This window comes from Nomascus leucogenys, chromosome 17 (assembly GCF_006542625.1).
Source record: "Nomascus leucogenys isolate Asia chromosome 17, Asia_NLE_v1, whole genome shotgun sequence".
NCBI classification, from domain to species: domain Eukaryota; kingdom Metazoa; phylum Chordata; class Mammalia; order Primates; family Hylobatidae; genus Nomascus; species Nomascus leucogenys.
This window is the reverse complement of record NC_044397.1, coordinates 57,512,891-57,540,796: the sequence shown is the minus strand read 5'-3', so window position 1 is coordinate 57,540,796 and position 27,906 is coordinate 57,512,891. Positions and strand designations below refer to the sequence as shown.

Here is a 27,906-nt window from a genome sequence, read left to right as displayed (position 1 = left end):
TTGGCTGCCAGTGCTCCCGCCGCCCTCGCCGGTTGGCCGTTCAGCCGTTGCCCTGGCGACGCCGATGTTGTGGTTCCGCGGCGCGCTGGGAGTTTGGGTTTGGTTGGCTGCAGCCCGCCAGCCGTGTAGAAACTCCAACGCTGGGCGCCGCGGGCAGCACCCACGGAGACCCGCGGGGAGCTGGTGAGCCTGAGCGGGCTGGAGGACAATGGGGGCGCCACTGAGGTCCCGGCCTTGTCCACTGTGCGGAGCACGCAGTGCGGGCAGCGCGCGCCGGGGCAGGAGGGAGGGGACCACCTTGTCGCCGGGTTGGGATGAGCACAGGGCGAGATCTCCCAGCCGGCCCAAGTCCTGCGGCCCCTTGGTTACCTGTTGTTTATCCTCTCTGTACTTGCTGTGTCCCTGGCGTGGACGTGCCTGTACTGGATACCCGGCGTGACGTGTCCCCTCTGTGTGCCCCGCACGCACGTGTCTCTGCTGAATACCCCGCGTGAATGTGCCCCTGTGTGCCCGGAGTGCGTACGTCCCTGCTGTGTACCCTGTGTGGACGTGCCCTGCTGTCTACCTGGCGTGCCTGTGTTCCTGCTGTATACCGGCGTGATGTGCTCCCTTCTGTTTACCTGGCGTGGACATGTCCCCTGCTGTATACCCTGCATGGACGTGCCAGCGCTAGGCGATCTTAAGGCGCCTGCAGGCGTGTCAGGTCGAGGCGTACAGACCGACCCAGAGGAGGCGCGCGGATTTTGCTTTCGCAGCTGCAGCTCCTGGCAGCTGGTCAAGCAGGCAGCGTCCAGCGCACCCGCGAACACCAGGTCCGGTAGCATCTGTCTTTTCCCGCAGCGTGCAGCGCCTGACCATGAGGAACACAAGCAAGGAACTTCAGGGCGCCACGCACCGCTACGCTCCCTGCGGTGAGTGCGCCCTGAGCGCGTCCCGGCCAGAAAGAGCTGGGTACGTGCACTCTTTTTGCTAGACACGCTGTGGACCCATAGTCCTCTATGTGGGCGGGAGGGGGGTGTGAACGATGGAGGACCAAGTGATAAAACTAACAAGTCAAAGAAAGCCACAAACTGCTGCTGTGCCTGAGTGTGAAATCAAGACTTAAATATGAGTGGGGGGAGTCTTGTTTTTCTTTATTTTCAACAAGAGAGAACCAAGGCTACCTATCTTGGTTCAATCTGGACAACAGGAGCCCTTGGAAGTTTTCTTTGACATAGTTCAACCCTATACAATTCTCACAACTGCGTTCCTGAATGTTGACCTGCGAAGTTTCTTTTCTAGCAGAATCCCCTAGGTATTTCACTGAATCCCCAGCCCTTGCTCCTACTTTAGACCCCAAGCAAGTTAAATATACATTCTGGTTTTAGTGTCTGGATACGGGAAAAGGAATTCAGTGAGGTTCATGTCTTCTTATGTGCCAGGGTTTGAAGTGGAGGAGAGGGGAAGGAAGAAGAAGTCTTGAGATGCTGTCTTCTGGTTTTTTTTTTTTCTTTTGCTGTTGCTTTTTTATTTGTGAAAGGCTGTAAGAGGGTAGAGAAGAGGGTCCTGGGGATCAGCTGGGACAGCCGAGTTGCAGCTGGTCGGCACTCTGGAGCCAGCACATTTGCTCAGAAGTGAACCAAATGTGGCCCTTCTTCATACTCTAAACATGCTGCTAGCCCAGAGCTCTACCCTGTGACCACTATTGAAGATAGTGTGGCCATGCTGGGGATTGGAAAAGGGACAGCACAGAAGGCCTGGCTGATTTGCCTTTTCCCAGTGGGTGTTGGAGCCTTTATGTGACTTCTGGGTGCCTTCTAGTGACCTTATCTGTATGAACAGCACTAAGGAACACTAACAACTGCCAGGCACTGTTCTAAGTGCTTTATATTAATATACACTAACTCATTTAACCTCATAACAACCCTACAAGGTAACATTGCCCCCATTTTATAGAGTTTGGAGTAATTTGCCCAAGGTCACACACTTTGTAAGTGGCTCCACAGCTGTTCTGTGAGGCCACAGCAGCCTAAAGCAGGAGCCTGTGCCCCTGCGGGTATGTGAGCATATAACACACTGCTTTGTGCCTTAAAGACCAGAAGAGCTGGGGGATCTTCAGTTCATCTCATAGACTGTCACAGACTGTGTTTCCTCACTGATGAAATAAGGGTATTAATATTTGGCAAATGAGAAGGCAGGGAAGGCTATATATATAAAAAAAATCTATAGGATAGTAAATGATTGATATCATACAAGTGCCAACAATTTTTTGTTGTTGTTGTTGTTTTTGTTTTTTTGAGATGGAGTCTCCCTCTTTCGCCCAGGCTGGAGTGCAGTGGCGCTATCTCGGCTCAATGCAAGCTCTGCCTCCCGGGTTCACGCCATTCTCCTGCCTCAGCCTCCTGAGTAGCTGGGACTACAGGCGCCCGCCACCACGCCCTGCTAATTTTTTGTATTTTTAATAGAGACGGGGTTTCACTGTGTTAGCCAGGATGGTCTTGATCTCCTGACCTCGTGATCCACCCACCTCGGCCTCCCAAAGTGCTGGGATTACAGGCATGAGCCACCGTGCCTGGCCGCCAACAATTTTTTGCATGATAAAAGCTGAGATAACTCTTAGTCCCTTTAACCCTGTGTGTGTGTGTGTGTGTGTGTGTGTGCGCGCGCGTGCGTGTGCGTGAGGTGATCACAGTTGGTTCTTACTGATCCAGGCCCTCGTTCTCTGAGTGCCTCCTTTGTATGCATTTACAAATGGCCAACCAGATTCGAGTTCAGTGCCTGTCCACAGCTTCCAGTAATGAGAAGAAGGTAGAAGACACACTGTTCTCTGTGGATTAATTAGTAATCAAAACACAGAGCAGAAAAATAATGCAACAATCAAACGCCTTCTCTCAGAAAATATTTGAACTGAATATGATCAGAGTATGAAGCTGCTAAATTCTCTTATTCATTCTTAAATTGATTCTTTGTGAACTTTTGTGCAATTCTTTAAACATTTTCCAATTTTTTTCTTTCCTTTTCAAAACCATATAGTGGTGATTCAGCTATTTAATGTCTTTTACATACTTTAAAGATTGTCTGTATTAAATACCATCCATTAAAAATTCAATGTCTAAGCTTTTAGCTTTAAAGGATGGTTACTTCTTATTTCTCTGTGCTTACATGAATCAATTTATTCAGTACTATTTTCCTGTGCATCTACTGTATTAGTCAGCATTCTCCAAACCAACATAACCAACAGCATATCCATGTCTCTTTCTATATACATATAGGTAGATAGATAGATAGATAGATAGATACAAAGAAAGAGAGACTTGTTTTAAGGAATTGGCTCCCATAATTGTGGAGGCTGGAAGGTTCAAAATTTGCAGTGCAGACCAGCAGGCTGGAGACCCAGGGAAGAGCTGATGTTGCAGTTTGAGTTTCAGAGTGGTCTGGAGGAAGAATTTCCTCTTTCTGGGGGATCTCATTCTTTTCTCTTAAGATTTTCAATTAAGTGCCCACAAAAAGTGTCAAACTCTGTAAAATATTTAAAGAGGTTTATTCTAAGCTGAATATGAGTGACCAGGGCCTGTGACACAGCCCCAGGAGGTCTTGAGAATATGTGCCCAAGATGGTTGAGTCACAGCATGATTTTATACATTTTGGGGGGACAGAAGTTATAGGAAGACATCAATCAATATATGTAGGGTATACATTGATTCAGTTTGAAAAGGTGGGATAACTCCAAGTATGTGTGTGTGTATGTGGGCGGGGGGTGATTCCAGGTCATAGGTGTATTTAAAGATGTTCTGATTGGTAATTGGTTGCAAGTTATTATCCAAAGACAGGGAATCGACAGAAAGGAGTGACTGGGTTAAGATAAGGGGTTGTGGAGACTAAGGTTTTTGTCATGCAGATGAAGTCTCCAGGGAGCCAACTTCAGAGAGAGTAGATGTGACCATCTTTTATCAGACCTAAAAAAGTGTCAGACTCAGTTAATTCTCTCCTGGATCAGGAAAAGAGCTAGAAAAGGAAGGGGATTCTCTATAGAATGTAGATTTTCCCCACAAAAGACAGCTTTGTAGGACCATTTCAAACTATGTCAAAGAAATCTATATTGGGGTAAAATATTTCAATTTCTTTCAGGACCTGCTATCCGTCCTGTGATGCTGTACTAGAGTCAGGTTGCAATTTGGTCTCTGACTGCCACAAAGAGTCTGTTTTTTCTGTCTTAAGATCTCTGTTTTAATGATAATGCTGGTCTGCTGTGCCTGAATTCCAAAGGAAGGAGGGTATAAGGAGGCATGTCCAGCCTCCCTTTCCATTGTGGCCTGAACTAATTTTTCAGGTTTACTTTGGAATGCTCTTGGCTGGGTGGGGGGGATTCATTCAGTCAGCTGGGGGGAGCGGAGCTTAGAATTTTATTTTTGGTTTACTGTGATTGGAGGAAGCCCACTCACATTATAGAGGACAGTCTACTTCACTCAAATTCTACTTTTTTTTTTTTTTTTTTTTTTTTTTGAGAATGAGTCTTGCTCTTTCACCCAGGCTGGAGTGCAGTGGCGCGATCTCGGCTCACTGCAGGCTCCGCCCCCCGGGTTCACGCCATTCTCCTGCCTCAGCCTCCCGCCTCAGCCTCCCGCCTCAGCCTCCCGCATAGCTGGGACTACAGGCGCCCGCCACCTCGCCAGGCTAATTTTTTGTATTTTTAGTAGAGACGGGGTTTCACCATGTTAGCCAGGATGGTCTCGATCTCCTGACCTCGTGATCTGCCCGCCTCGGCCTCCCAAAGTGCTGGGATTACAGGCGTGAGCCACCGCGCCCGGCCCAAATTCTACCGTTTTTAATGTTATTTTCATCTAAAAAACTTCATAGACACAGCTAAAATGATGCTTTACCAATATCTGAGTACCATGGTCCAGCCAAGTTGACACATAAAATTAGACATTATACCTACCCAAGAAGAGGATACTGTGTTAGACTCTGAACATACTGCCCCTGTGACAGTACGTTCTGATAAGTGCTATTGAATACATCCAGTCACTTCTGTCACATTAATTGCATCTTTTGTATCTGACATTCTTCCTGGGTTTTGTTTCTAAAGTTTTCAATCGGGTGTGATTTTTTTTCTTATATTTGGGCATCCGGTTAATCAATTTCAGATTCAAATAGTTACCTAGAACCTCAGTTGTCCGAGTGCCCCAGATCTCTTCTCTCTGTGGGGGTCATCAATAAACACTGATAACTCCAGGTCCCTGGGATTTTGCCAACTCACTTGACAGAAGCTCCCAGTAGGACTCCAGGGAGTCTCCTGGGTGGTCCCAAGCCAGCCCGCAGGGCCTATCCTGGATGCCCTCCACTCAAGGCCTTAGGGTGCCTCATGGCTTCACCAGGCCCATGTTCAGCTCCTCTGTCCACAGCACCTTTCTGCATGGGCTCCAATCAGGAAGGGAGGAAGGACAGAGAACCGCTCTCTTCCTCCACTTGATTGTGCCTGGCTTCTTTGTGGGACCTTTGACAATAGAAATCACACAATCTACACTCACTGTGTTTCAACTTGATCTTTCTCAAGGGAGCCAAACCCAGTCACCTCAGGAATCTCTGAATCTCCAGCTGAGACGTTTTTCCATAACACATAAGTCACCTGTTTCCACCACTTTTCAGGAATCATCTAGACCTCTGGCCACCTTTCACTGCCCTCTTTAGCCTCAGGCATAAGCAAAGCCATTATGATAGAAAACAGTAATTACATATTAATAATAATGAAAGGGACAAGGAGAGAGGGAGAGGGAGAGTGATAAGGTGAGATGAACTCTCACGTGGGGAGTCTGGGTGGAGAGAATGGGGGAACTCACACTGTACTCGCTCATATGGAGAGAGGCTGCTGAGCTGATTCGAGCGCCATTGCTCGGTGGACAGGCCTCTTTGATCACTCCCCAGTCCTGCCTCTTCTCACTTTTGTGCTATTGGTAAATGTGTTCAAACAGGCTGTTACTTCTGTGACAGATCTTAGATTTCAGTATTTTTAACATACTAAATTTAGCAAATCTTGGTCAGCATTTAGCCATATATTCCACAGGCTTACCCATAATGTTTTAAGTGATTTGGGATTTTTCAGGAATGTATATTCCCCAACATAACCAGAAATATAGTTGTCTTATTTTTATGGAGGATTAGGAGAGAGAGACAGAGACATCATGGGGCTTGGGTACTTCCCTGGGAAGCAAAAGCACCCATGAAAGAGGCTGAGCCCTAGCAGCTTTCCCCTCGATTGGTGCCAGTGGTGGCATCTTGGTGGGCAGTAGAGACTGGATTGCATGGCTGGTGATATGACTCACGTCAGTAACCCAGAAGAGGGCATTTTCTTCCTTGCTAATGGGCTCTGTGGCTTGCACTGCCCCGCCTGATGGTGTTGTCTGCATAGAGACACTCCGGTAGGGGACTACACACAGCAACAGCGTGGCCCTCCACCTCTCTCCTCTATAGATTGGTATTACCACGTCCCAGTGAAGCGCTCTGAGAAGGTCGGGGATGCCCCACCAGCGTCCCAGATCCCAGGTCTCAGCAATTTGGGAGACTCACACAGCGAGAACCTGCCTGGGACTCGGAGATACTGGATAAAAGAAACAGATTCGGAATATGTGAAGCTCGCAAAACAAGGCGGCAGGCCCGGTGAGCCCCCTCCTGCCCTGTTCAGTGTGGCAGCCTCGCGGGCGGTGAGGGGGGCATTTGTTCCTAATTTCTTCCATACAAAAATATTACTATAGAGTCTGTATGTTTAGCTTAGGGCCTTTGTAAAGTTAGGTTAATTAGGTGTAGAGATGGGCATGATCTCCAGGGATGAGCTAATTTTTATGATGCTAGAATAAATAGGCCGAATTCACAGAATTTCCTGTGTAGGATATTTCTTCTGAGTAATGCCTTTGCCATGATTCAACACTTCCCTCACCCACTTTATATTCTCCTTACAAAGAGAATCTCAGGAAGTTGCCTCCAAGAGAGAATCTGTCTTTGCACGCTACCTATTCTTGTCTAATTGTGAAAAGGTTTCCTTGTTTATTCTCATTGCGGGTTGTCCTTTGTATGAAAACGTTTTAGAAAATGAAGACCATTGGCCGGGCGCGGTGGCTCACACCTGTAATCCCAGCACTTTGGGAGGCCGAGGTGGGTGGATCACAAGGTCAGGAGATCGAGACCGTCCTGGCTAACATGGTGAAACCCCGTCTCTACTAAAAATACAAAAACAAAATTAGCCAGGTGTGGTGGCGGGCACTTGTAGTCCCAGCTACTCGGGAGGCTGAGGCGGGAGAATGGCATGAACCCGGGAGGCAGAGCTTGCAGTGAGCCAAGATCGCGCCACTGTACTCCAGCCTGGGTGACAGAGCGAGACTCCGTCTCAAAAAAAAAAAAAAAAAAAAAAAAATGAAGACCATAGAGGAGTTTCAGTGTGATGCTGATGAGGACCAAATTTTGATACATGATTTGATTGGGAAAGTACTGCTTAACTATGCTAAAAAATAAGTTATTTGAGCTCAATAGAAATTACTGATCAGAGTGTTGGAAGACCACATCTAAAATGTCTCAGAGCCAGCCTTGTGGTCAGTGACTTGGAGAGACACTAACCTTTTTTCCCCTTTAGCTGCCATTACCCCTGTGGGGATTGTCAGGGAGAAAATGGGAAGCAAAATGGCAACATCTTTGCTTTAATATTAAAAAGCCTGGACCAAACAATTTGATGGACTAGGTGTGAAGCTCAGAGAACAAGACCTAGACATTTTTTCTTAGATTCACCTCCTCTTGCTGTTGGTTAAAAGAACATTAAGGGGACAAATTCTGAATGTCTGTAAATCAGATAAAAGAATTGCATCAATAGTAGTTTCCTGAGTGTCATCATTGTGCCATGATTATGTCAGGAATGTCTTTTGGCAACATCTGCTGAGGTATAGGGGGAGGACTGGGCATTGTGTCTGCAACGCGCTGCCCAATGATTCTGAAAACAATAATGACAACAAAAATAATAATGAGAGAGAGGGACAGACAAAGAGAGAAAACATAAAGCAAATGTGGTAGAATATTGTTTGGGGAGCCTAGGTCAGGGTATAGGGGAACTCATAGTATTCTTGCAATGTTTCTGTAAGTCTGAAACATTTAACAATGAAAAGTGCTTTAAAAGTTAAAAAAAAAAAAAAAGAAAAGTTAAAATTTTCTTTTTTTTTTGAGACAGAGTCTCGCTCTGTCGCCCAGGCTGGAGTGCAGTGGCACAATCTTGGCTCACTGCAAGCTCCGCCTCCCGGGTTCACGCCATTCTCCTGCATCAGCCTCTCCGAGTAGCTGGGACTACAGGTGCCCGCCACCACACCCGGCTAATTTTTTTGTATTTTTAGTAGAGACGGGGTTTCACCGTGGTCTCGATCTCCTGACCTCGTGATCCGCCCGCCTCGGCCTCCCAAAGTAAATTTTCTTACTGATAGTAATAAGTCAACCAAAGTTGTCTGCTACTGCCACGGGCACTGTTACCATTTTGCTGTCCTTATGATCAGGAAAGTCAGTTCTTCCCACTCCCTGCCTTTTGAAACCAGGGGAGGGAAGTGTGGGGAGCTAGAAAGCAAGTGGGTGAGTCGGGAGCTGGCCTGGGCCTCTGAGAAGGAGCCTGTGCTCTCTGTGCCTCTCAGGGTTGGCTCCAAGGTGACTGTGAAATCTCCCAGGTACCTTTCAGGGGCTTGTATCCTACTTCCCATCTGGAAACCTGGAGGTGTGGCTTCTCCTGGAAACGGTAGGGGTTAGGGACAGGTCCACAGTGGCAGAGGACAGTCAGACTGTCCTATGCTAGGAGAATGGTGTGGCGGTAGCTGAGGATGAGGGAGCCAGCATGTGCAGCCCCTGGAGACCTGAGCAGTGGAGGGATGGGCCCCCTCCAGGAACTGGTAGATGCTGGCCTGCGTAGATGCAGCTCAAGACCAGGAGCTCTGTCCAGATCTGCAAAGAATGAGACGTGGGGAGGCATACAGGATGTCCCTGCCTGATCACAAAGCAGGATGCCCACCTGTCAGCCTGTGCAGAGACAGGTGAGGATCAGGGATGCTGTGTTAGCCCCTGGATCCCAGAGGCAACTACAGGGAGACCTACAGTTCGCCTTGTAAATTGAGCCTATCACTGGCAATGCTGTGCGTCTGTGTAGGGGCAGTGGGGTGTCTCACAGCCATGTCATTTTCTCTTTGAGATTTGTTGAAGCATTTTGCCCCTGGGACCAGGAAAGGCTCTCCGGTGGCCTACTCCCTGCCAGACTGGTATATCCACCATAGCAAGCCACCAACAGCCAGCCAGCAAGAGTGAGTATCTTAAAGCACTCACATTTTTGTTTATCTTTACAGGAAAAAAATAGCCCAATTTTAATTTTAAAAATACAAATGTCTAATACTGGTAGCAAGCATGTGATATGACAACTTCAGGTTCTCTTTTACAATAGCCCGCTCTTGGAGGGATGTAGCCTAAGTTGTCAGAAAACCAGAGTTCTGGAAACCTGTGGCATTTTGTGCCACCCTAGAGTCGTGTGTCTTTGGGCTCCTTCTTGGTAAATTGCACTGTAGTGTTACCAGGAGGGTCTTTGTTCTTAGAGCTCCCAAGATGGTGGTGGGCTGCTTTCAAGATGGTGGCAAGCCTTTTGTTTTCTAACCTGGGGTTCTTGGCCTCACGGATTCCAAGGAATGGAACCTTGGGCCATGCGTGAGTGTTATAGCTCTGTTAGAGGCTGTGGATCACAGAAGAGAACGGTGGAACCCAGCGACTAGTGTTCAGCTCCATTAGGACGAACCCAGGCACTTAGCTGTGCAGGAACAATGGCGAGCCTCTAGCCCGATCGGGAGCGTCAGTGGGTGCCTCGCTGGATCAGAAGTGCAGCGGACACTCTGCCGGATCCGGAGAGGTGGAAATTTAGCCACGGGTCTGCGACAGAGGCGGTCAGCAGTGGTGGATGGTGAGCGAAAGCTCAGCTCAAGCCGGAACAAACGCAGACAAGAAGAGTGTGCAGTCGCAAGATTTAATAGAGTGAAAACAGAGCTCCCATACAGTGGGAGCGGACTCAAAGGGGTTTGCCACTGCCGGCTCAAATGCTTGGGTTTATATCCCGATCATTGTCCCTCCCCCTGTGCTCTCAGGCAATAGATGACTGACTATTTCTTTACCTCCTGCTTTTAGCCTAATTGGTATTTTGGTGAGCTCTCTTTACTACCTGATTGGTCAGGTGTGAGCTGAGTTACGAGCCCCATGTTTAAAGGTGGGTGCGGTCACCTTCCCCAGCTAGGCTTAGGAATTCTTAGCCGGCTTAGGAAATCCAGCTAGTCCTGTCTCTCAGTAGGACTGAACACATCCTCCTGATGTAGAAATAGCAGCCTATCCCAAAGGGTTCTCATTAAAGACAAAAGGCATTAGGTAAAACTAGAAATACATGAAATCCTAAATTTGTATGTTCAATATTGAGTTATGGGGAGCCATCATTCCCATAATATTTGAAATGTCTAAGAAATTTCTATTTGTGGACATGCAAACTTTATCTCCAAAACCACCTCTCTTGGATTGAGAGGTAAAATGAAAATCATTTCAGGCCATTTCCCCATTTTTTTGGCTTGAAAATAGAACTACCATAGATATATTTCCAAGTGGTTATCCGGTGTTACGTGAATGTTCCGCCATGGTCACAATGCAGCTTTGGTCTTCAGGATTCTGGTTCCCTCTCTTGTTTAAAATGAATATGCAGGGTGGCTCATGCCGAGGTGGGTGGATCACTTGAGGTCAGGAGTTCAAGACCAGCCTGACCAATATGGTGAAACCCCATCTCTACTAAAAATACAAAAATTAGCCAGGTGTGGTGGTGTACGCTAGTAGTCCCAGCTACTTGGGAGGCTGAGATCGGAGAACTGCTTGAACCCAGGAGGCAGAGGTTGCAGTGAGCCAAGATCGCACCACTGCACTCCAGCCTGGGCGACAGAGAAAGACTATCTCAAAAAAAAAAAAAAAAAAAAAGAAGGAATACTCTGTGCTAACAGAGGTTACATCAAAGTGGATGAACTGAGCAAGAAGAGACAGTCTTAGAAGGGGAAGCAGGAGACTGGGGGCACTCCTGCAATGCTGCCTGTGCTTTCAAGAACAGAGCAGGGCGGGCAGCCTCAGGTGAGAGTAGAGCCCGAGTACCCCAGGCAGATGTGGAGGGATGGGTTTCCTGAGCACCCTTGACCCTGAGCTCTGACTGAGGGGTGCCCAGTGGTCCTGCGGCTACTGGACTCTAAGCAGCTGTGCACCTTCTTGCAGCTGAGGGCTGCTCCTGCTCTAGCTGGGTGCCCTGAGCCAACGGTTAATTCTGGGGGGAGGTGGGAGCACTTCATGTCTCTGGGGTGCTCCTGGAGAGCCTTATCTCAGGCATGCCCCTTACTCCCATACCCACACTGCCACATGGACTTTTTCTTCCCTTCCTTCTGCTTTTTTCCTCCAGACTGTTGGTACCCCTTTCCCTTTGCTGTCTCCTCCCACCCCATATGTCCTTACCAATTGTCCAAGCCTTCTAGTGATGATCTACTTCTGGGGACTTCAGTGTTGTCCGTCCTCCTGGGACCTTGTCCTCCTCTGGACTGCAGACCACCTCCTCCAGGTCCTGGGACAGGCAGAGAATGTGAAGAGTGGGAAGCTCAGGAGAAATCCTTCCTTCACTGAAAATATGGGAACCCAGGAGCTACAACTTAACACGCTTTTTTTTTTAATTGTCCCTCCCTTTGTTGTTTTCAATGCTCATCTGTCTCTGTGGGCTTTTTCCTGCCGAGACCATATCAGAAGTGGGAGACCTGGGGAGAGGTGCCGCTTCTCACACCTGTGCTCCCTGAGCAGCTCAGCCACGCTCGTGGCTTCTCTTACTGGGTATCTGCATCCACCTTCTAAGCCTGCATTTCCAGCCTCTGACCGCTGCTCCCTGGACTCTTCACTCGCTCTCTCAGAGGCCCCCAGCCACCTGCTTCAGGTGCTTTGCTGCAGTGGTGCCCAGGACCCCACTCCTCGACCTTGCCCTTGATGCCCACTTTGCAGCTGGGGCCTCTTTTCAGCATCCTAGAGCCCTGAACAAGTACAAATGAGGAGCAGGACATGGGGGCGTCCCTGCAGCCCCTCAGACACTGTATGGGGGGTTTGTGCTGCTGTGTCAAATTTGAATCCAGTGTTCTTCCCTGTTCAAACCTGGTCATGTGTACAGATGTTACCTTCAGAGATCTAAAGGCTGAAGCATTCCAGTGCCTTTGGATGCCCCTCCTGTATGCGCTGTGTGTATGGGAAGACTGGTTGCTAGTTTAAATACCCACATTAAAAATGACCATCCAACAGGAAACAGAGCATGTTATTATTATTTTAAATGAACATGTTGAATGGTAAATGTTTAGGGGTGTTTAGCTATTTTAAGGGGTCAAAGTGGTAGATGCTATTCTAAAAGAAATAATTATTTTATAAGGTATGTTTTATAAATTCATATCTTAGTATATCTCGTTTTACTAACGTTGAGACCTTGTGATTTCTGAGTGGGCCTCCTGATCCTGGGATGCAGGCCCTGGAGGGGCTGGTGTGTTGTTTAGCAGGCACAGGAGGGAAGGGCCCATCTGTGTTTTCAAGGAGGATGGGTAGTGCTGATGTCAGGAGAGACGGAAGAGAAGAGAATAAGGGAGGGAGAGAAAGAGAAAGAGAGGGAAAGAAGAAGAAGAGGAAAAGAGAGAAAGAGAGAGAGCAAGAGAGGGGGAGAGAGAGGAGAAAGGAAAGGAGGGAGACAGTGAGAGAGGGAGGGAGACAGAAGGAGAGAGAGGGAAAGGGAGAGCCTGCAATGGAGATGGAAGGAAGGGAGGGAGTGGGAACGGCTCTGAGCACCAGGCTGTAACTGCTGTCTGTCCCTGCAGAGTGCGGGCTGTCTCCATGCCGGATTACATGGTTCATGAAGAATTTAATCCCGATCAGGCCAACGGTAGCTATGCATCCAGAAGAGGGCCCTTCGACTTCGACATGAAAACAGTTTGGCAAAGAGAGGCTGAGGAACTGGAAAAGGAGAAAAAAAAGGTGACGGGTGCCCATAAATAGACGGCATCCACATCCGCATCCGCTTTGCTTCTGTGGTCCCGAGTAATTAAGTGCTGTGATGTTAGCTGCTGGTGGCGTCTTATGTTGCTGGTGGCATTGGCCATGTGCTCTGTATTTTAAGTTTGGATCTACTGAAAGGCAAGCAGCCACCATACTATGGTCTTTCTTTTTCTTTTTATGAATAATGACTTTAAGAGGTAAGATTCCTTTTTGCTAAATGATTTATAGATAGTTAATGCTTATCTAGAGGAAAACTGGCATAGCACTTCTTATCAGGCAAATATAGAAAAGGAATTTTCTATTTAGTCATCCCATTTCTGAACATTTTCATTTATTTAAGTATTAAAGAGTTTTCTGGGATACTCTTTGTTGATAATAAAGGAAGAGAAGATGAATTCTCTTCTTCTGTATGAAGTCCTGGTGGTGTATTTGATCACAAAGGAGTGACTGGCTGTGCAGTGAAGCCTTCTCAGAGGATGTGTATTTTAAGAATGCAATGGAGAAAGTTGCAAGCAATCTTGAATTGGCAGCTCTGTTGTTGAGAAGTCTTGATGGGAGGCCCTTCTATCCCCTTTCCTTGGTGCTGGAAAGAACAAGAGCCAGGCCTTCAGCTCCGCCAAGGGCTCAGTGTTGCCCGGGGCATCAGCAGCAGGTCTCAGATTAGTCTCAGTTCTTGGAACTTTGGGGTTTGTGAGTGAAACGGTGAAGTTCACATTACAAATAACAATAGTGTTTGATACTGAGAATAAGAGTGAACACCGTTGTCACCTGATGGGTGATCATTTTGAACAATGAAGAGACTGGATGTGTCTCAGTGTAGGCGGAAGTTGTCGTGAACTATTTATGCCTGATTCCTAGGCTGTTGCCCCAGCATCTTGGTTTGAAGGGAAATCTCTCAGTTTATTTTGGGGACTTGAGTAGCTGAACACCAAGTGGAATGTCAACTGGCTGCAATGGGCCACATGCTTTTTCTTTAAGATCTCCATGTCTAGCTGTGATTCGGATTTTGGGTTGTTTCCATGATCCGTGCAAAGGCATTGGACCTTTTATTGTTTTTTGTTTTTGTTTTTGTTTTTTATTTTTATTTTTTAATTAGAAGTTCTCACTCTGTCACCCAGGCTGGAGTGCAGCAGCATTATCATAGCTCACTACACCCTCGAACTCCTGGGCTCAAGGGCTCCTCCTGCCACAGCCTCCCGGGTTGCCACATCTCCTGTGCTAGGTCTACAGGTGCATACTACCATAGACACTCAGCCATAATGGACCATGTTAAGAATCAGATCTATCTCTTAGTGTTGTGCAAGTGATCAATTACACTGAGCTACAACCTCTAGTGATAAATGAACTTTTGGATATTAACCATGGCTACAGCTCATATCTACAGAAATTTTAAAATGCTAAATGCTGTATCACTCTCAAGTGGGGTTTTTAAGTTAGTACCCATTTACAAAAGGTGTGCTAGGGGCTGCACAAAGTTCCTGAAGCCAGCCCTTCACTATGAGGAAGGAGATAGGATGACAAGGGGTGGTGGTTAAAGACACACATGCTGAATATTTAACAGGTAGAGGGACATGGTGTTGGGTAAGGTGCAGGGGATGAGCACCGCATCGGGATGGGCTCTGATTTCCCTAATAAGACAACACCATCACCACTTTGGTATGAAGGTCACCTATGAGTGATGATCACATCATGGGCGTGGGCCAGCTGACAAAGCGCTTCCTCAGCTGTGCCCTGGCCCCACACGGGACACATGGTGGACACTTGACAAGACTTAGGGCACATGTGTTGCCTGTTGGTTACCAGCATTCATGGGGGTCTTGCTCACCTACAGGGTGATCGGGGGATCTTGTTTCCTTTTTTTGAAAAGCCATCTTTTCTTCCTATAATTGTTAGCAATACCTCTGTGGATTTTGTTTGCTTGGTTTTGTTTTTTCCAGTTTTCCCATAGCATGTATTTCTATTTCTTTTAATAAGATAGCGAAACCCACCTTTTATAGAGAACTGCTCTCCAGGTTTTGACTAAGGCGTCCCTTGTGTACCACTACAGCCGTCAAGGAACATATAGCAGTTCTGTTGCCCCCAGCATTTCTACGCCTCTTTATAGTCAGCCCCTCCCCTGCCCCTTGCAAGCCCTGATCTGTTTTCAGTCTTCATAGTTCTTCCGGACAGAGCAGGAGCATCGCCATCTTGGACAAGCCTCTCATTCTAAAAGTTCACCTTAATAAAAACCGCCTAAATCCAAGGGGCATCAGCCTAATGGCTAAGGTCAACACGACCATGAACCACAGGTAACATCTCCAACCAGAAACGTTCCAAACTCCTCCCTGACCAGAGACATGGTAGCCCCTAAATAAGCTCCCTCCAGCCAGGAAGATGCCCGGCCCGAGTTAACCCCTCTCCAGGCTGAAAGATGTCTGCCCCAAGATAACCTCCCCTCCTCCCAGAGAGATTCCAACCCAGCCATGAACTTCTCCACACACATAAACATTCCAAGCTTCTGATAAGCCCCCTCACCCCAAAACTGATATATACTTTTAGTCTGTAAGAGAAAGTGCTCCTGACCACAATTGGCCAGGAGCGCCTCTCAGGTTTTAACTAAAGAAAACCTGTCTTTGACTGCCAAGCTGCATTTCGTGTTTCTTTCCTCTTTCTTTAATTCTTTTTTTTTTTTTTTTTTTTTTTGAGACGGAGTCTCGCTGTCGCCCAGGCTGGAGCGCAGTGGCGCGATCTCGGCTCACTGCAAGCTCTGCCTCCCGGGTTCACGCCATTGTCCTGCCTCAGCCTCCTGAGTAGCTGGGACTACAGGCGTCTGCCACCACGCCCGGCTAATTTTTTTGTATTTTTAGTAGAGACGGGGTTTCACCGTGGTCTCGATCTCCTGACCTCGGGATCCGCCCGCCTTGGCCTCCCAAAGTGCTGGGATTACAAGCGTGAGCCACCGCGCCTGGCCTCTCTTTCTTTAATTCTTACACTTCCTTTTCCAGAATGTGAAATCAATGGAATCATACGGCGTGGCGTCTTTCCTGCTTGGCTTCTCCCATGTGGTGTAATGCATTTACATTATGCATCTACATTACATATGCATGGCCGTGCTGTTCCGAGTATCAGTAGTTCATTCGTTTCTGTTGCTGAGTTTCATTGGCTGATCATGATACAATTTGTTTATCCATTCGTTTGTTGGTGGACATCTGGGTTGTTTCCAGTTCTGGGTGATTATTACAAAAGTGTACAGGTGCTTTTGTGAACATATGTTTTCATCTGGGTGTGGGAAGTTCCTTCAGGACCAGGCTCTTAGTTCATTGCTTTTCCTCCTGAGCAGATGACATCTTTACTCAAATATAGCAACTGCTTTTGAGTTAGTGATAGTCCCTTTTACATAACTATTTTGTTGAATGAGATTATTGCGGAATTATATTTTATTGTGACCATTTACCATGACCACATTGAAAGTCCAGCCTACAAGCTTTGTATCTTTGCTACCATTAGTGAGTTTTCTTCTCTAACTGTTGAATGCTTTCCACTAACTCAAGGTTTTGTGTGTTTCCTCACACAGCTGAGGCTACCGGCCATTGACTCAAAGTATCTGAGCAAAGCAGGCACCCCACTTGGCCTTAAGGACCCTGCAGGAAGTAGATTTTCCTTCCCCCCCATGTAAGTGCTTGAGCTACACCCGCACTGTCTGGACTGGTTTGGGTTTGGCCTTCCGTCTTTCATCCGGTGATGACTGCGCCAGTGACAGCATCCACACAACTTCCTGAAGCCCTGTCTGTGGCCTGGCCTGGCTGTGCCTGTCGCCTCACTGTGGTTTCTGTTCCTTCCTAATGTCATTTTGCCCCTGTTGAACACATCTGCCCTTCCAGGTCATGCCTGCTGCAGGTTGGCAGTGTGGAGGCCCTGCTTCTCCACCAGGCTGTGCCCTGCCTGAAGCACCCCCACCCCCCAAGATACCACCCTCACCACAGTTCACGGGGACTGCTTGTCCTGCATGTAGGGGCCACCAGGTCCTGACGTTTCTGTGTCCAAGGCCTGAACGGAGGTGTCCGTGCCTTGTAAGTGTGCTGGCTCTGTTTCCAACTGGAAGATATAGCAGGCACACTGACATTTGCTGATCCTCCAGCTGCAGAGTGAAATCCCTGAGGCCTTAGGTATCTTCTTACTCTCCCAGAATCCAAGTTTAATGCTAGGATAAATGTTATTAATTACCTGACTAATTCTTCAAACAGCTTCTTGTCCAATGGGGAAAAAACAATCAGATACATTGCATTGTGACAAATGCCATGAGAGCACCAAGCTCAGAGGGAAATATACATGTATTCATATGTGTTTATATATATGTAAGTATATATGTATACCTAGACATGTATTTATAGATGTACAAGAGAGAGAAAATAAAGCGTTAGGAGTGGCCTTGATAATAAGGTGATTGAACCCCTCCTGGGCGCAAGAAATCCTCCCACCTCAGCCTCCCAAGTAGCTGGGGCTATACGCATGCACTACCACACCCACCTAATTTTTTATTTTTTGTAGAGACAAGGTCTCATTATGTTGCCCAGGCTGGTATCAAACTCCTGCGCTCAAAAAATCCTCCTGCCTCTGTCTCTGTAAGTGCTGAGATGGAGGCTTAGAGAGAACAGGTGGTGGGCTGCTACTGCTCGAGCTGAAAGCTCACACTACCTCTACCGTGTCAGACTGCCCTGTCACTCTTCAGTGTGGGTCAGGATAAGATATTTGAAGATGCAGTAGATGGTGAAAGGCTAAGCTAACATCAAGAAATGACTGGAGACAAACCTGTGTAAGAGAGTAAAATAGCAGCAGATAATCATTGATAAGGACAAGAAAGAACCAATAAGAAAGTAATCATTACTCTTTTTTTGAGATGGAGTCTTGCTCTGTTGCCCAGGCTGGAGTGCAGCGGTACGAACTCAGCTCATAGCAGCCTCCACCTCTCAGGTTCAAGTGATTCTCCTGCCTCAGCCTCCCAAGTAGCAGGACTATAGGTGCCTGCCACCACAGCTGGCTAATTTTTTTTTTTTTTTTTTTTTTTTGAGACAGAGTCTCACTCTGTCACCCAGGCTGGAGTGCAGTGGCGCAATCTTGGCTCACTGCAAGCTCCGCCTCCCAGGTTCATGCCATTCTCCTGCGTCAGCCTCCTGAGTAGCTGGGACTACTGTGTGGGCATCCGCCACCACACCTGGCTAATTTTTTGTATTTTTAGTAGAGATGGGTTTTCACCATGTTGGCCAGAGTGGTCTCGAATTCCTGACCTCAAGTGATCTGCCAGCCTCGGCCTCCCAGAGTGCTGGGATTACAGGTGTGAGCTACTGTGCCCACCTACCTTCCCTCCTTCCTTCCTTCCTTCCTTCCCTTTCTTTCTCGGTCTCTCTCTTTTTCTTTCTTTCCTTCCTTACTTCTTTTCTTTTCTCTTTTCTTTCCTTCTTTCTTTTCTTTCTCTCTTTCTTCTTTCTTTCTTTCTTTTTCTCCTTCTCTTTCTTTCTTTCTTTTTCTCCTTCTCTTTCTTTCTTTCTTTTCTTTTTTTTTGAGACAGAGTCTCACCCTGTTGCCCAGGCTGGAGTGCAGTGGCACGATTTCAGCTCACTGCAACCTCCGCCTCCCAGGTTCAAGCAATTCTCCTGCCTCAGCCTCCCGAGTAGCTGGGACTACAGGTGCGTGCCACCATGCCCAGCTAATTTTTGTGTTTTTCATAGAGACAGGGTTTCACCAGTTTGGCCAGGATGGCCAGGATGGCCTCAATCTCTTGACCTCGTGGCTGCCTGCCTTGGCCTCCCAATGTGCTAGGATTATAGGCGTGAGCCACCGCACCCAGCAGTTTGTTGTTGTTGTTGTTGTTTTGTTTTGTTTTTAAAGGTAGTTCTGAGCAATCCATTACTATGAGGGAAGGGCGTGGTGTTTTCTTAGGAAGGCTTCCCTGTGAAATACTAGAATTACAACTAATTCTTAACTGACTATCACAAAGAAAGATTTTGGAAGCTGAACTAAACATGCTGTCATCCCTGTACAAGGGATGCTTTGACATGCACTTGCTGTGCTTAAAAATGGAGACAGTGAGACAGAGAAGCAGAGGGAGAGACAAAGGGGCAGAGAGAGATAGAGGGAGAAAGAGAGAGGGAGAGACAGAGAGAGAGGTTTGTTAGGTTTAAAGGGACAGTGACACCTCCTATTTGGTGTGTTCATGGAATACTGCTTCTGCTTTATCATTAACCCTTGTACTTAAGTTTCACGTTACTTTTACTCTTTTTTAAGGCCTGGTCAAAAAAACAGTTCACCTACCAATTTTTCCAAACTCATTAGCAATGGTTATAAGGATGAGCGGTTGCAGCAGCAGCGAGCTGACTCAGACAAGAGGACCCCGAAGACCTCCAGGGCATCAGTGTCGTCTCAGTCCCCACAAGACCTGGGAGGTCCCCAGGATGCAGCCAGGCTCCAGGACGCAGAGGCTCCTGAAGGTCCTGAGGACGCCCCAGGTGAGGCACAGGCAGCCATCTGCGTTTACTGGAGGCTTGGTTAATTGTGATGCAGCAGCTGACGTTCTTATCACATGATGCGTCTTGTAATGAGAAATGAGTAACCCAAAAACCATGTGAAAACGCCCACAGAAGTACTAAGGTTACAGATAAGCAAGAGGGTAATACATGTTTCTCTCTTTCCTCTTTAGTCAAATGAATAGCGGAAGTCATGACTTTGGGGTTTTACATTTTCTTTTATTTGTCAAAAATTTTGATAGTCCATTTGATATAACAACCAAATAATATACCAAATAATATCAACTTTTAATCTTCCAGATCCAAAAAATGTTGACCCTAAAAGGACTTTTGCATAAGCAGCCGGTACTTTTTGAGATCACTTCTTAAAAAGCTTTGAAAATAAGTCAAAATGCAAACTTAAAATTACCCCATTACTGGCATGTCTTAAGCTTTGAATAATTTAGAACTTTCTCCACAATTAGATGTTCAAAGTACTATATTAGTTTTTATGGATTATAATATTTTATTTTATTTATTTATTTTTTGAGACAGAGTCTTACTCTGTTGTCCTGGCTGGAGCGAAGTGGCACAATCACAGATCACTGTAGCCTCAACCTCCTGGGCTCAAGCAATCCTCCCATCTCAGCCTCCCAAGTAGCTGAGACTATAGGCATGCACCACTACACCCAGCTATTTTTTTATTTTTCATAAAGACAAGGCCTCACTATATTGCCCCGGCTGGTCTCAAACTCCTGGGCTCAAACAATTCTTTTGCCTCTGCCTTGCAAAGTACTGAGATTATAGGGGTGAGCCACTGTGCACAGCCATTCATTTTTATGTTTAATAGTACAGAAAGAATTCATCTTATTTTTTCAACACATCCATCTTAAAGCCTATTGAGCATTATGTTCAGTATCCATAGCTCTATTAATTATTGACCATTTGCTTCTGGGAAACCTGTTTTTACTCTTGAGGCTTGAGCTCTTTAAGAGGAAAGATGGCATGTTATACCTCTTCAGACATTTGAAGTGTTTGGTATGGTTATTTGTAAGTGAGGTCACGGCTTGCCATTCCACACCCTGTTCCTTACTGTATTTGTTGAGCAAGATCTGCCACTTATTGGCCAGCTCTCTCCTTTATTATCCTGGAGGATGAGATGGTGACAAGTTCATATTCAGTGTTGTTAAAAAGAGCCCTATTGGCTGAACACGGTGGCTCACGCCTGTAATCCCAGCACTTTGGGAGGCTGAGGCAGGCAGATTACCCGAGGTCGGGAGTTCGAGACCAGCCTGACCAACACGGAGAAACCCCGTCTCTACTAAAAATACAAAATTATCTGGGAGTGGTGGCACATTCCTGTAATCCCAGCTACTCGGGAGGCTGAGGCAGGATAATCACTTGAACCCAGGAGGCGGAGGTTGCAGTGAGCCAAGATCGTGACATTGCACTCCAGCCTGGGCAACAAGAGGGAAACTCTGTCTCAAAAAAAAAAAAAAAAAGTGTGCCCTATTGAACTTTACAATGTCAAGAGTGTTTTATGACTTATTGTTGTTTTAATACAGAATTTTTATTGTCTTTAAGTAATTATGACTTCTTTTAATACTTGATCTGTTTCATTAACCTGAACAACGAATGTACTTTTTATTACAGAGTCTTCTCAAAGTGAGTATTTATAAAGTAGCCTGCACCAAAACACAAAAAGTCTTACACAAAAAAGTCGATGGACATAGTCCTGCAATCTGAGACTACAGCCTCTAGGCAGCCTGGAATGTCCTTCTCCAAACTGCATGCATTCTGATTACAAAGCCTGTGCCATGTATGCTTTAAAAAAATCAGAGTTCCAGAAACATAACTTAGGGAGAGCAAAAAGAGGATCACTTACACAATTACAACAGGATTATTATTCTTTTTTTTTTTTTTTGAGACGGGAGTTTCGCTCTGTCGCCCAGGCTGGAGTGCAGTGGCGCGATCTCGGCTCACTCCAAGCTCCGCCTCCCGGGTTCACGCCATTCTCCCGCCTCAGCCTCCCGAGTAGCTGGGACCACAGGCGCCTGCCACCATGCCCGGCTAATTTTTTGTATTTTTAGTAGAGATGGGGTTTCACCACGTTAGCTGGATGGTCTCGATCTCCTGACCTCGTGATCCGCCTGCCTCGGCCTCCCAAAGTGCTGAGATTACAGGCGTGAGCTACCGCGCCTGGCCTATTATTCTTTTATTCATGTTACACAAGCAAAAACATACTTTAGTTCATAGACACACATTGTATTACTCGTCATGTGAGAGTCATACTGGAAAAGATAAGTAAAAAGCCATGGAGACTCCAATTTATTTTTTAGTTTACTTTTTATTTTATTTTTAATTGACAAATAATAATCGTATACAACTATGGGGTGCAATGCGATGTTTTGATATATGTATACATTGTGGCATCATTAAATCAAGGTAACTAAAATAACCATTACCTCAAATACTTATCCTTTTGTTGTGGTGATCACACTTAAAATCTGTTCTTTTAATGATTTTGAAATATACAATATATTATTACTAACTTTATTCACCTTGCTGTGAAATAGATAATTAAAACTTAACTCCTCCTGTCTAAGGGAAACTTGATACCCTTTGACCAACTTCTCCTCTTACCCCATCAACTACTGCCCCATCCCCAGCACCTGGTAACACATTCTATTCTACTTCTGTGAGTTCAATTATTTTAGATTCCGTATATGGCTGCAATCATACAGTATTTGTCTTTCTGTACCTGGCTTATTTTACTTAGACTAATGTACTCCAGGTTTATCCATGTTGTCACAAATGACAGAATTTACTTCTTTTTTAAAGGCTGAACAGTTCCATCGTGTATATACCACATTTTTTTTTCCTTATTCATCTGTTCATGGACAGTGAGGTTGATTCCATAACTTGGCTATTGTGAATAATGCTGCAGAAAATTTGGGAGCGCAGATGTAGCTTTGTGACATACTGATTCCATTTCCTTTGATATATGCCCAGCAGTGGGATTGCTATATCATACGAGAATTCGATTTTTAGTTTTTTAAGGAAACTCCATAATGTTTTCCATTATGGCTATTCCAATTTACATTTCACCTTCAGTATGTAAGGATCCCTTTTCTCCACATTATCATCAACACTTGCTTTTCATCTTTTTGATAATAGCCATTTTGACAGGTGTGAGATGATATCTCATTGTGGTTTTCATTTGCATTTCCCTGACGATAGTGATATTGAGCTTTTTTATGTATACCTGTTGGCCATTTACATGTCTTCTTTTGAGAAATGTCTATGCAAGTCCTTTGCACATTTTTAAATTGGATTATTTGTTTTTTTGCTACTGAGTTGAGTTCCTTATACATTTTGGATATTAACCCCCTATCAGATGTATGGTTTCCAGATATTTTTTCCTGCTCTGTGGCTTGTCTTTTCATTTTGTTGTTTGTTTCTTTTGCTTGCAGAAACTTTTTAATGCAGTCCCACTTATTTTTCCTTTTGTTACCTGGGCTTTTGGTGTTCTGTCCAAAAAATCATTGCCCAGACCAATGCTGGGGAGCTTTTTCCCTATATTTTTTCTATAGGTTTAGCATCCCAAATCTGAAAATCTGAAATCAAAGGAAATACTCATTGGAACATTTCAGGTTTTGGATTTTTGGATTTGGGATGCTCAACCAGTAAGTATGCAAATATTTCAAAATTTAAAAATAATTGAAATCCCAAACACTCTGGTCCCAAGGATTTCAGATAAAGGATACTCAACCTATAGCAGTTTTACAGTTTCTGGTCTTTTGTTTAAGTCTTCATCTATTTTGAGTTGATTTTAGTATATTAAATGAGATGAAGATCCAATTTTATTTCTCTGCATGTGGATATTCAGTTTACCCAGCATCATTTATTGAAGAAACTGTCCTTTCCCTCATTGTGTGTTCTTGGCACCTTTGTTGAAAATTAATTGACTGTTAATGTGTGGGTTTTTTCTTGGCTCTATCCATTGATCTATACTTCCATTTTTATGCCAGTACTGTGCTGTTTTGCTTACTCTAGCTTTGTAATATATTTTGAAATCAGATAATGCCATATATCTGTTTTTTTTTTTTCTGTTTGCTCAAGATTGGTTTGGCTATTCAGAGCCTTTTGTGGTTCCCTACAAATTCTAGGATTTATTTTCTATTTCTGTGAAAAATGTTATTGGAATTTTGATAGGGATTGCATTGAATCTGTAGATTGTTTTGGGTAGTATGGACATTTTGACAATATTAATTATTCTGATCAATGTATGTAGGCTGTGTTTCCATTTATTTGTGTCTTCTTCAATTTATTTCATCCATGTTTTATAGTTTTCATTGTACAGGTCTTTCACCTCCTTGGCTAAATTTACTCCCAAGTATTTTTTAATGCTATTGAAAATGGGATTGTTTCCTTACTTTCTTTTTCAGATCATTTGTTGTTAGCATATAGAATGCTACCAATTTTTGTCTGTTGATTTTGTAGCCTGCAACTTTACTGAATTTGTTTATCAGTTTTCACAGTTTTTTGGTGGAGTCTTTAGGGCTTTCTATATATAAGATCACAGTGTCACCAAACAGAATATTTCACTTGTCTCTTTATAATCTGAATGATTTCTATTTATTTTTCATGCCTAATTGCTCTGGCTAAGACTTCAGGTACTAAGTCAAATAGAAGTGATAGTGAGCACCCTTGTATTTCTCCTGAACTTAGAAAAAAAGCTTTCAGCTTTCACTGGTGAGTACATATTAGCTGTGGGCTTCTCATGTATGGTCTTTATTGTGTTGAGGTACATTTCCTCTATGCTTAATTTGTTGAGAGTTTTTATCATAAAAGGATGTTGAACTTTGTCAAGCACTTTTCCTGCATCTATTAAGGTGATCATATGGTTTTTGTCCTTCATTCTATTAATGTAGTATATCACATTTAATGATTTGCATATGTTGAACCATCCTTGCTTACCAGGGATAAATTCCACATGATCATGGTTTATGATCTTTTTAATGTGCTGTTGAATTTGGTTTGCTAGTATTTTGTTGTGAATTTTTGCGTTTGTGTTTATCAGGGAAAGTGGCCTGTAATTTTCTTTTCTTACAGTGTCCTTGTCTGACTTTGGTATCAGGGTAATGCTGGCCTCATAAAATGAGTTTGGAAGTGTTCCTTCCTTTTCAATTTTTTTGGAACAGCTTGAGAAGGGTTAGTATGAGTTCTTCCTTTACATGTTTGGCAGAATTCACCAGTGAAGCCATTATGTCCTGGGCTTTTCTGTGATGGGAGAGTTTTTTTTTTTTTTTTTTTTTTTAACTGATTCAATCTCCATACTCATTCTTAGACTGTTCAAATTTTCTATTTCTTCATGATTCAGCTTTGGTGGATTGTGTGATTCTAGGAATGTATCCATTTCCTCTAGACTATCCAATTCGTTGGTGTATAATCCTTCACAGTCGTCCTTTGTGGTCCTTTGTGTTTTGCAGTGTCAGTTGCAATGTCTCCTCTTTCTTTTCTTATTTTTTTCAGTCTTTTCTTTTTTTTCTCTCTTAGTCTAGCTAAATATTTGTCAATTTTGTTTATAATAAAAATACTACTCTTACATTTTTTATCTTTTCTATCTTTCCTTCTGCTAACCTTGGGCTTAGATTATTCTTCTTTAGGACCTCAAGTTGAATATACAAATGCAGCAGGTACAGAAGATCACCTTCATAAGATACGATAAGGGTTTTATTATTCTGCATTGTCTTAAGAAGATAGAATTTACTTCACCATTGACAAAATATTACATATTATCTGATCAAGGGACGATCATTTGGCATTCATATAAATGCATAAACTTTATATTGCAGGTGTTATGTAATCTTTGTGTTTATATTATCAGCAAGATCTGTTTAATTTTGAAGAAACCTTTTAACGTTTCAAATTAATGAAAGCCTAAATAAGCAGCAAAGCCCCTAAGAGCTGGAAGAGTCATCATGTGGAGAAGAGGATCTGCTCTGCTTAGTTTCTGGATAGCTGAGGCGGGGGTCACTATGAAATCCCTGCTCCCACCTCTCAGTATCTCTGATGCCAAGGCTAGTGCTTGAGCTTTTGACAACCACACTCTCTCCACTGTCAGTCTGACCACTATTTTCCTTCCTGTATTTCATTTCCTCTTCTTTTTTCCTATTTCCCCTGCTGTCCATCATAGTTTTAACTTTATAAGCAATAGGCAATTTAGAAAGTGCCTTTTTTCCTTCCAACTAGACATCTCTCCACTTAGAGCGTGTTGCTATAACTTTCTGGAGACTAATCTTGTCAAGGCTACTTATTTTATGTATTGTGTTGTATTTATTGTATGTATTGTATTGTATTTATTATTGTTTGTATTGTATTGTATTGTATTGTATTGTATTGTATTGTATTGTAATTTTTCTGAGACAGGGTCTTGCTCTGTTGCCGGGCCTGGAGTGTAACTCCTGGGCTCAAGTGATCCTTCTGCCTCAGCCTCCAGAGCAGCTGGGACTACAAGTGCATGCCACCATGCCTGGCTAATTTTTGTATTTTTTGTAGGGACGAGGTTTCATCATGTTGCCCAGGCTGGTCTTGAACTCCTAAGCTCAAGCAATCCACCCACTTCAGCCTCCCACACTGTTGGGTTTATAGGTGTGAGCCACCACTCCCAGCCTAAGGCTTCTTCTTAATGTTTCTTTCCCTCCATGAGACACAAGATTATTATTATTTCTTCATTGCAATTTTTTTCAGCTGTCCTAGATGTTTTGACATGCCCTAAAGCTGGGCATTAGGAAACTGGTACACTACTGTACTTTGAGAGGGTCAACATTAATGAAGATTGCAAAAGGCTTGGGAGCAGGGACACGTGCCATGCCGAGGCTGACAGACAGCCTGAGTTGCCACTCTTCCCTACTCGCCTTGCCCAGGCTGTGCTCATACTATTTATTTAATAATTCTTATCAGTGTGCTTATGTCAGCAGAAACTTTCCACCATACACAGGCAAAACTCATGAATGAAACTGTTTCCAATGGGGCATTCTCTTCTAGTCTACCAGTGCAAAAGTTGTAGTCTTGTGTTTCCAATGTATAATTTATGCCAGAATCATAAGCTCAATTTTTATGTAGGCTTCAGAAATAATCCTTATTAATAGGTACAGAACTATGTGTTTTCTTATATTTAAAATTAATGTTTTTTAATTTATAGAAAATGTCATCTTTGTCTACTCATTTATTTACTTTGTGTTGCAGGCCCAGAAGAATCTGTATCTGCATCAACACCAGCAGAGCTCAAATAAATCCTGATGCAATATGTATTTAGGATAATTTTTAAATGGCTAAATATGACATGACTGTATTATAGCTATATTTCTGAGGCTCTTTTTGTATTTTATTAATATAGACTCTCATTTAATAATTTACCTTGCAGCAGACTTGACATTGCTGCATAGAAGGGCAGGTGTTGGTTTTTGTTTCTTGCATTTCTCTGGGATGTGAAACATATGGCTAACAAACACAACTGAGGCCTCTGGTACCCTCTGCCCTGCTGGCCTGGTTATGTCCCAGTGTCTCAGAACCAATCACTTGCTCATCCTACTGTGTGAACCACTCTTAGCGGGCATTGCTACTGGATTCTTAACTAGAGAAAACTTACAGAACAGGTGTTGAGCCTTTTCCAATATTTGGTATTATAGTCTTCATAGAAATCATTTCTAGTTACAAAAAAATTTAATTCCAGAATATGGTGATACAGTTTATGTTAAGAAAAATGTTTTAATTTATTATGCCATGAATTTATAAACATTTAATATAAAACATTGTAACATTTGCTGTTTTTAAATTTTTGCTATTTTTTCATAAACTGAGATTCAAAATATTAAACATTTGTTATTTTGTATAAACCTTTAAGTAAAAATATGCTGTTTTAATATTTAATTTAGTAGAATTAACAAAAACTTTTTAATAGTCAAACTGAATTACCTTGTTTTATAAATGTTAAATTGTTTATATTTAAGTAATTAGCTTAAAATATAGTTCTATGTTTTGTACATTAATTGATTAATAAAATAATAATTTTATGTGGGAATGTTTTCAAAAAGCCAAATAAAGCCACAGATATTTTAGCTTCTTTCCCAGAATAAACTTATCATGCATTTGCTTACCTAAAATTTAAGTTTCAAATTAGTTCTCTATATGAGATACTTAATCGAGCGTATATATTTATATTCATTGATCAAACTGATATGCTACAGGAGAATGTATGCAATGTGTAAAAAATGCAAATGGCTGTATGCATTGAATAAAAATAATATACAATTATAGTAAGAAGTTTGTTTTTTCCCTTTCCTATTCTCTTCCTTTCTCTCTA

The 27,906-nt window shown here is 44.0% G+C and overlaps 1 protein-coding gene across 4 annotated transcripts; it reads left to right on the top strand.

Moving 5' to 3' along the window:
* Positions 1–69: 69 nt before the first annotated feature.
* On the top strand, positions 70–27,857 carry C17H7orf57 (chromosome 17 C7orf57 homolog). Of its 4 annotated transcripts, none has more exons than XM_003268920.3 (9): positions 101–183; positions 756–911; positions 6,448–6,633; positions 9,182–9,290; positions 12,882–13,038; positions 16,613–16,710; positions 19,321–19,541; positions 21,192–21,203; positions 26,790–27,857. In XM_003268920.3, the coding sequence occupies exons 2-9, from the start codon at positions 857–859 to the stop codon at positions 26,834–26,836; spliced, it is 885 nt and encodes a 294-aa protein (XP_003268968.1). In that variant the 5' UTR covers positions 101–183; positions 756–856; the 3' UTR covers positions 26,837–27,857. The 4 variants fall into 4 exon arrangements, with proteins under 4 accessions (XP_004091003.1, XP_003268968.1, XP_030652093.1 ...); XM_030796233.1 differs by having other exon boundaries at positions 110–183; positions 841–911; positions 19,369–19,541; positions 26,790–26,895; XM_030796232.1 differs by having other exon boundaries at positions 110–183; positions 841–911; positions 26,790–26,895.
* The last annotated feature ends 49 nt before the right edge of the window (positions 27,858–27,906 follow it).